This window comes from Octopus bimaculoides, chromosome 2, assembly GCF_001194135.2.
Source record: "Octopus bimaculoides isolate UCB-OBI-ISO-001 chromosome 2, ASM119413v2, whole genome shotgun sequence".
In the NCBI taxonomy this organism is placed as follows: Eukaryota; Metazoa; Mollusca; class Cephalopoda; order Octopoda; family Octopodidae; genus Octopus; species Octopus bimaculoides.
This window is the reverse complement of record NC_068982.1, coordinates 105,332,653-105,341,993: the sequence shown is the minus strand read 5'-3', so window position 1 is coordinate 105,341,993 and position 9,341 is coordinate 105,332,653. Positions and strand designations below refer to the sequence as shown.

At 36.8% G+C, this 9,341-nt stretch overlaps 1 protein-coding gene across 1 annotated transcript in view; it reads left to right on the top strand.

Moving 5' to 3' along the window:
- The first annotated feature begins 251 nt into the window (after positions 1–251).
- The window catches only part of LOC106870386 (peroxiredoxin-2), a 16,580-nt gene continuing 7,490 nt past the window's right edge, over positions 252–9,341 (top strand). Inside the window, exons 1-3 of the mRNA XM_014916429.2 lie at positions 252–384; positions 5,158–5,239; positions 7,960–8,104. Of these exons, the coding sequence (XP_014771915.1) occupies positions 370–384; positions 5,158–5,239; positions 7,960–8,104 (242 nt within the window). The 5' untranslated portion in view covers positions 252–369. The remainder of the gene's footprint in view (positions 385–5,157; positions 5,240–7,959; positions 8,105–9,341) is intronic.

Here is a 9,341-nt window from a genome sequence, read left to right as displayed (position 1 = left end):
TAAAGGAAGTTATTTGAGGTTATTTGGGGTGCTTAAACCAGAATTCCGCCCTTCTTGTTTTTGGTCGGAGGAAGGGGCTTGTTTTTCTTTAATCACAGCCAGAAGCCTTGACAAGAGAAAAAAACTCACAAATTATTTGAAAGATAACAAAAATGTATTCTAACAGGATAGTATAGCGCTACGTATATTGCATCTATAAAAGAAATTGAATTACACGCTAGGAACACCTGTATCTTTACTAATTTATATGACGTGCATGACGCATGCGCATTGATTTCTAACTGCGCTGTCGATAACGTTTTGCGGGTTTTCCACTGCGACTAAAAAAATTTGTTTAATTTATCAATTTTTCTTTAATGCACATCAGTCATGCTACGTTCAGGGGTAATTATAAAATGTTTTAATTTTTTTAACACCATACTGAATTTTTATGAGAACGTAGTTATTTTATTGTTGTCGAACGCTTAATTAACCTGTACCCAAGACACCTTGTATTTTTTACATAATATTTTGTTTATTCATTCAAGACGGGTGGAATACCATTATCTTGCGAAGCCTATACATCTTTCATTTATTATTTAGCATTCATTTTATATTTCAAAATATGCATATATTTTATTTTAATTAACCTTTTTATTCTTGAATAAGAAAATGTTTGAATATCTCCTATTATAGTGGTGTTTTTCTACTTTCCAAGTAATTCGTTTCACTTTTTATTATTTTGCTTGGTAAATGAACATTTGTCCCTTTATCTTGTTTGTTCTTGAACTTATTTCAAAGTTTGGTATCTTTATATAGTTCCGTAATGTGCATATGGTTTTCAGCCGACGAAACAAACTTCGCAGTCATTCCACCAGCATGGAAAAGCAGCCAAATCTATTTCATGCCGTTTTGCCTTGAAAAAAAGATATCCATAATAACGAAATCTAAGATACACCGTGTTTGAACAGGGTTGGGGGAAGGACAACCTAGTCAAATCTATAATACCTTTGATCGGAGCCTAACCCGGTATTAAACGTCATTTCTTTCGGATCCAATGTCCTTCAAATCTCCGTTAGTACTCAAAAGGAACTAACATCTCTTTATCTTTAACCTTGACCGGGAATGGAGCGACAAAATAAGTATCATTGATTACAGCTTGTCTTGTTCTCCATCACCAACACTTATTTATTTTGTGTGTGTGTAACTAGATCAGACAGAATTATATCGAGTCTGGAGAGATTACCGTATAGCCCGAGCAGGGCAGGGGCTGAGTTACGATTAACACCAAATTAAACCAGTCATCGCAGATTTAATCCCAATTGAGCTTATATCCCTTAACAATTCTTTTTTATTTTTATGATCATTGTTAATGCAGTAGCCATCTGCGAAATGAATAAAAAGATATTTTTTCTTCAGTAACCTTTTGCTAGAGAAAAAAAAAATGGAATAATGCACCAATATCACATGCACGCATAGACACGAGCCGGTATAGCTATGTGACCGTATACATCTAATTATATTACATGTATTATAACCATTAAAAGTTGTTAGCGAAAAAACAAAGGTTCTTGCTCGTTGTCTGTTGCTTTAACGAGTCAGTTTGCATATTTCATTAATTGCTGCACGTGTATCAAAACTCAGGTATGCTTGTTTTAAAATTCTATTTTCCCGCCACATAATGTAACATTCAAAACAATATTTCTAGTCACTTCTATTTTGACTTTGAGTGTAACGTAATACGCTTTTGACGAGTCGTCATATTGTTTACAACTATATTATCTTTCTTTCAACCTATTCCCAGATCTGTAGAATTTCAAATCAAAAATGCTCTTTTATAATTTATTCAAATGAATATCAGTGACAGCTACCCTGAAAGACCAAGGTTCCCTTTTAGAATTCCATTTCTTCGGTTTCATAGACTAAACTAAATCTATTTCAAGGGACATAATCGATCTTCCAAATATTTTAATTGAACATTACAAATTTTGAATTGAGAGATTTCTTTATTTCAAATAGTATACAATATAATTTTCAAACATCAAATTATATTAAATGTATTATAACCATTAAAAGCTAATGCTGCTATGGACCACACTAATAAAGATTGTTGACTGGGATTTTGCTGATGCAGTTATTCTTGCTGAGTCTCTGGATGTCTCAAGTGCTCTCTTTTCACTATATGAGAAAGCAGAATCACTTGGCCTTCATTACTTGGATCAAGACAGATCCAGTCTTTTGTTGGCTTCCTGGGGTACTCCGTCTCATCTCTCAGTTGCAGATGAAAATATCAAAGTTGTTGACCACTTCACTTAACTCAGCAGTTAAAATTCTAGAGCTCAACCTCCCTTATACCAGTTCTTATTCTCTACATCATCGTCATCATCATCAACATTTAACGTCCATTTTCCAAGCTGGCATGGGTTGGATGGCTTGACAGGACCTGGCAAGGCCAGGAGCTGCACCAGGTTCCATAGTGTGTTTTGGCTTGGTTTCTATGGTTGGATGCCCTTCCTAATGCCAACCACTTTACAGAGTGAACTGGGTGCTCTTTATATGGCACCATCACCAGTCTCTCCTTTCCTGCCACATATTTACTGTAATCTTAAACATTTAAGCTGAGAAGGAAGTACACTAGATTTTTAAGTTTTAACTAATTAAATATCATAATGAACATATTCACTCATTAAATGAATATAATTAGTGGTTAGTGGAACAGGCACTGTGAATTTTTTACCTATTCAAATTTGTTTTAAAAAAGCATAGGAAAATGGGTTTTCAATTCAAGGTTAGCTGAAATATCTTGTTTAACATTTATAAGAAAAAATTCTGATGTATTATAACCCAGTAAGAGGTAAAACCTTGGTGCTTCTGAATAGAAATTCTAATCATTAGTTTTTTTTTTCAATGCTGGGAAAAATTGAACTTTGGGCAGTATCTTCTTATATAATAGATGAGAATCAAATTTCTCTGGTTTGGTTTAAACATTTTTTTCCTAAATCTTAATAGTATCTTCTCTGAATATTTTTCACTTAGATTTTAACCTTTTGTATCACGAAAATACTGATGTATAAACAATGAAACCAGATCATTCCAAGTTGATGAATCACCAGGGTAGCTGTGTAGATTTTAAAATGTGTTCCTTTTTCATCTATTTTTAAATACATGTTCACAATTCACACTGAAAGAGCCAACTTCATGCTTGAGAGTTTGTTATTAAGCTTGATGCTTTAAAAAAATGCTGAATGATCAGATTGAAGCTAGCATGTAAGAAATGCAAGTCATAAAGTAGAGGATATCAATATAGTTAGCAAGTAATACCGTCATTTACTCTTTTATAAAGCCAAGGAAAGGGCCTGTGCCTATAACCTCGCAGGTCATTTCAGAGCGTGGAGGCGCAATGGCCCACTGGTTAGGGCAGCGGACTCGCGGTCATAGGATCACGGTTTCGATTCCCAGACCGGGCGTTGTGAGTGTTTATTGAGCGAAAACACCTAAAGCTCCACGAGACTCCAGCAGGGGATGGTGGCGAACCCTGCTGTACTCTTCCACCACAACTTTCCCTCACTCTTACTTCCTGTTTCTGTTATGCCTGTAATTCAAAGGGTCAGCCTTGTCACACTGAACATCCCCGAGAACTACGTTAAGGGTACACGTGTCTGTGGAGTGCTCAGCCACTTGCACGTTAATTTCACGAGCAGGCTGTTCCGTTCATCGGATCATCTGGAACTTGCGACGGAGTGCCAACATTTCAGAGCAGTGAGATAACATGGTTGATGTTCAGCTTGAACTTCTGCAAGTCTATATAGGCAAAACTTAAGCAAGAAGTGAGTTCAATGAAATTACAGTTTTAAGTAGGAAAGATTCTGAGAAATATTTGGTACACTAGTAAAGCTGTCAAAAGGAGATGATCATTGATTAGTAACAGCTGGTTAATTCCCAGTATCATGAACTGTTCTAGTAGCACTAGAAGATGCACACAGAGAATGCAGCATGCTAGTTGGTAATGTTTATTGCAAGTTGGCCAGTGAAGATTCGCCAGTTAGTTAGGTTGCTTTTTTCCTGTGTGTTTGTTCATGAAATCTAATGTAAGGTGAAATTATGCCATTAAGCAGCTGTGAGTTGTGTATTTTTTGACATCGAATATCCTGGAAGATGTTGTTTATGTTGTAACTATATAGTTTCCATGAGAGATCATCAGAATGTTGAGGCTTGGCATTTCTAAGATTGAAGGTTCATATATTTTTCATGAGTAAGAATGACAATATATGTTGTGTTTTGTGCAATAACTGTGTTTAATGAGACTAGGTTATCATGTCCTCATCAAGTGATAATTTTATGTCAGTATTCATAGTTCTGCATGTCAGGTTTGAGGTGCCTTAAACGAAAGTGAATGATATTCTGTAAAGAATTGAATCATCTGTTCAGATCTGTGTGATTATAAATGACAGCAAGAGATTGTTAATGTACAAAATACATGGAAATTACTGTTCACACAAGATGATAAAGAAGTTGGTTGATTGTCATTGTTTCTAATTCTTTGGGATATTAGAAGTTAAAGTGATTAGCATGTAATTGGCAGGATCAGTGAGGTTGTTCTCAAAATGGGGCACAGGCATGACCTTATCTTGGCTTCTGTTTATAAATGAAACTGTCATAAGCTTGATAACTGTAAGCGATATATTAACAGGAATCAATGTTGGCCAAGAAAAAGTGCAAAGTTTTGTCTTCACAAACTTTTATATTTGGTTGCAATAATATAAATAACATAGTTTCTACAGAGAACATGAATTCCTATGTAAAATTTGCTAGTTACAAAATATAAATCTGTTTTAAAGTAGGCTTTTATAGTTAATATCAAATTGGAAATCATTATTGCAAACCAAGCACTTCAGAAAGTTCTGGCAGCAGAGAAAATTCTTAAAAAACTAAAAACTTCTCTTGGTAAAAATCTGAATATATTTATTAATCAGATTCCAGTAGAATTGGTTGGAATTATTTCCTGGTTTTAGAATCAAATGGATCTATTTATTGATTATTTCTTCACTAAATTCTCCCTCTAAATGTTATCTAGTAGAGACTGTAAAATATTCATCATCTAATAACTAATAGCCTACAATGATATATTTTTTGTCTTCTAATCTTAGTTTATCTGTTTCATTTCATGTGATTTCACAGCTCTGCAGATTCCAACAGTTTGTTAAATTTACATCTGGAACTTCACAGAGATTATACTTTGGATGTCGTACATTTAAAACAGGTAATACTTTTACATACATCCTTCTTTACATTCATTTGCAATCTTTTTCTGTATTCACTTCCCAAGAACATGCCAAAGGTTTTAGACCGTAAGGTGTATCCATCATTAGCGATTAACTACGAATGATCAGAACACAAGCTTTAGTGATTAAGATTAAATCAGATTGGAAAAATGTCCCAAGGTTGTTTAATAATGGTTTCTTGCATAATTTAAATAGCATGAAATTTTTAGGTGAAGTGGGGGAAATTATGATATTAACCATATAAAAAAAATGAAATAATCACAACTGGAATTAAGACCAGCATGCCAGCTCAGCTTAACAAAGGTGTTGATCTATTTTTATTTAATAGAATTCATCATCATCATATAACTACCATGTTCCATGCCAGCATGGGTTGTTAAGGATCCAATGAGTCAATGGACTGCATCATGCTCCAGTGTCTGCTTTGGTGTGTTTTCCACAGCTAGATGTCCTTCCTAATATCAGCCACACTACAGTGTGTACTGGGTGCTTTTTGTTGTGCCACCAGCACTATTGAGGTCACCATGTAGTTTGCAAGTCAACAAACCCAGGGAGGGTGGATGTTGCATTTGTATGTTAGATGGAGGTTAAGGTATGAGGGAAAAGTTTGGGGTAGAGCAGGTTCTCATTGTAAAGGAGCTACATGACTGATCACATTTAGGAGAGAGAATAAGAACGGATTAGAAGTATCTCCAAGAAGATAAACTGTGGTGATAAGGTGCCCAGGTGGCACCTCATGTAACAGGAGCAGTAGTGGGTAAGGAGTTGGGGTTTTGCAGGAGTGTTGGGGGAAGTGGAAGAGGGGAGGCAGGTGCACTAGTCAAGCAGGTTACAAGGATGCTTGCAGTAGAATAGTAATGATACTGTTGATGGGGAGGTTGGGAAGAAGAGAGATGACATGTTTGGATTGGCTGCAGCAGAGTAAAGAGATGTAATGCATAAAGAGAGATAATTTAATGGTCTGGGTAAGGATGGAGGAATGGCCGTTTAACATGTGGGTGTGGAGAACAATATTGATGAATGAAGAATTGCTAACAAGTGAGGTCGTTCTGAGTGGCAAGAGAGAAATGTGGTATAGAGATGGGGGGAGCAACTGCAATAGATGATATGGTGTGGTGAGGAAGGACATGACATTGATACGGGTGTTCATATATATAAAACCACTTCAAGAAGTCTGTCCTATCATAATGGACAAGTTTTCATGAGAACCTCATTTTGCTAGATATCCTAATGCTTTGTCATTTCCTCACGAGGCTTAGTCGTGATGTCAGCCTTCACCATTTCATCCCATGTCTCCCTGGGTCTTTCTCATCCACAAGCTAGGCAGAGATGATGCTGTTTGGTAAGCAGTTTGCTTTCCAATTGCATGGCTGAGTTCCACTACATGACACCTTGGACAAGTGTCTCCTACTATAGCCAACCGAGGCATTCTAAGTGAATTTAGCAAATAGAAGCTAAAAGAAGCCAGTTTACGTGTGTGTCCTTGTTTTGACATCACGTAATAGTTGTAAATGACCGTCACTGTCACACAAGCAGTGTCATTTATTTCCAGTATTCTGTACGAACATATCTGGCAATGGGGAAATACTAACAGGTGAGGGTTGGCAACAGGAAGGGTATCCAGCTGTTAAAAATCTACCTCACTAAACTTCGTCTAACTCATGCAAGCATGGAATGGAAAAGTGAATGTTAAAATGATGATGATATATACTTGCCCAAGGTCCCACTGCGTGGCACCTTGGACAAGTGTCTTCTACTATAGCTTCGGGCCGATCAAAGCCTTGTGGGTGGATTTGGTGGATGGAAACTGAAAGAAGCCCATCCTATATATGTATATGTATATATATGTTTGTGTGTCTTTGTTTGTCCCCCCCAACATCACTTGACAACCAATGCTGGTGTGTTTACGTTCCCGTAACTTGGCGGTTCGGCAAAGGAGACCGATAGAATAAGTACTAGGCTTACAAAGAATAAGTTCTGGGGACGATTTGCTCAACTAAAAGGCGGTGCTCCAGCATGGCCGCAGTCAAATGACTGAAACAAGTAAAAGAGTATACAATCAGCCAGAAATGACAAAATTCTATCAATTTTACAATAAAACAATTTATAATTTTGACCTGGTTTACATGTGTGTGTATATATATATATATATATATATGAAGATATGTATGTAAGCATGTTTCTAGATTACGTTCAGTGATTTAAATGCTGTATGTCATATTTAGATTAGGTTGAGCCTATCCTCAACCAAAAGATTATATAACAAAAGTATAAACCTAAGTATGTCAGTCAGTTATGCTGAGTGTACAAGATATCCATATCTCAAAAAGATTGTCCAGCTAATTAGTAAAAACTCACTGACATGCTTTGGCTTCAAGCCCACACATTCACTACCTTATTTCTCTGTTTATTCATCACTACTACAGCAATCTCTACTTCTCTAAACTAGTTAGCTGCACACCTTCAACTGATATACTTGTATTTCTTCCTCCTCATTCCTACTTTGTCTTAGAAGCCAGTTCCCTCCCCTAATTGCTTTGTTCTGCTACTTTATATTCTATAGACATTGTCTTATAGTTATTCCTACTGAAACATAAGCAACTCATACAGCCTATATGAACTCATGGCTCTGGAGTTAATAATCCAATTCCATATCAGTTTTAGTTATTTTTAACTAAATTTATTTTGTTATTTGAAGGTGGTCCTGCACTGCTGACAGCCAAAATACAACAAGCTGCTCCAGACTTTAAAGGGACTGCTGTTGTCAATGGAGAATTCAAAGACATTAAGTTGGCAGATTACAAAGGAAAATATTTGGTGCTCTTCTTTTATCCACTAGATTTGTAAGTTTTTCTCTGATTCATTTAGATGTCCTGAAGAAAAGCACATTGTAAATATTTCTGAATTGATTTAGAGAAATCATATTAATCTCTTCTTTTTACAATAACATCATTAAAATAACAACAGTGAATCATCATCATCATTATTTGGCATCTGCTTTCCATGCTGGCATGGATAAGACGGTTTGACCGGAACTGATAAGCTGGAGGGCTACATCAGGTTCCAATCTCATTCGACATGGTTTCTATGGCTGGATGCCATTCCTAATGCCAACCACTCCAAGAGTGTAATGGGTGCTTCTTATTTTACCACCAGCACAGGTGTCAATTATGTGACACTGGCATCAGCCGTGACTAAGATTTCATTTTGCTTTGTGGGTCTTCTCAGGTACAGCATATCACCAAAGGTCTCGGTCACTTGTCATTGTCTCTGTGAGACCCAACGTTCAAAGATCATGCTTCAATACCCCATCTCATGTCTTCCTGGGTCTACCCCTTCCACAGGTTCCCTCCACAGTTAGAGATCGGCTCTTCTTTACACAGCTGTCCACATCTGTATGCATCACATAAACATACCAACACAGTTGTCTCTCTTGTACACCCCATCTGATGCTTCTTATGCCCAACTTTTCTCTCAAGATGCTTACATTCTGTTGTTCATGCACACTGACATTGCACATTCAACACAGCATACTAGTTTCATTTCTTTCAAGCCTACACATGTCCTCAGCAGTCACAGCTCATGTTTCACTGCCATGTAGCATGGTTGTTTGCAGGCATCATACAATCTGCTTTTCACTCTGAGGGAGAGGCCCTTAGTTACCAACAGAGGTAGAAGCTCTCTGAGCTTTGCCCAGCCTATTATTCTCGGAGCATCCACTACTGACTTGGTCACCTAGATAATGGAAGCTATCAACTACTTCTAGCTTTCCCCACTGGCATTTGATGGAGTCTATTTTTCTGTACATTTTTAGTATTTATTTTACCTGTGCACCTTCCACACATGAAAACTATTTTCCCAGTTAACCTTCCTCTGATATAGCTTGCACTGGGTACATCTTATGGAGTTTCTACCTATACCTTTTCTACAGATCAAGCTGGGCCATCTACCTGAAGGGATTTGTGATTACTTACTAAGACTGGTTTTTGCTAGATTAAATCTAAAGCCCATTGATTCCAGACTTTGTTTCCACTCCTGAAATTTTTCTAGTTCTGGTAGTGATTCAGCTATAAGAGCAAG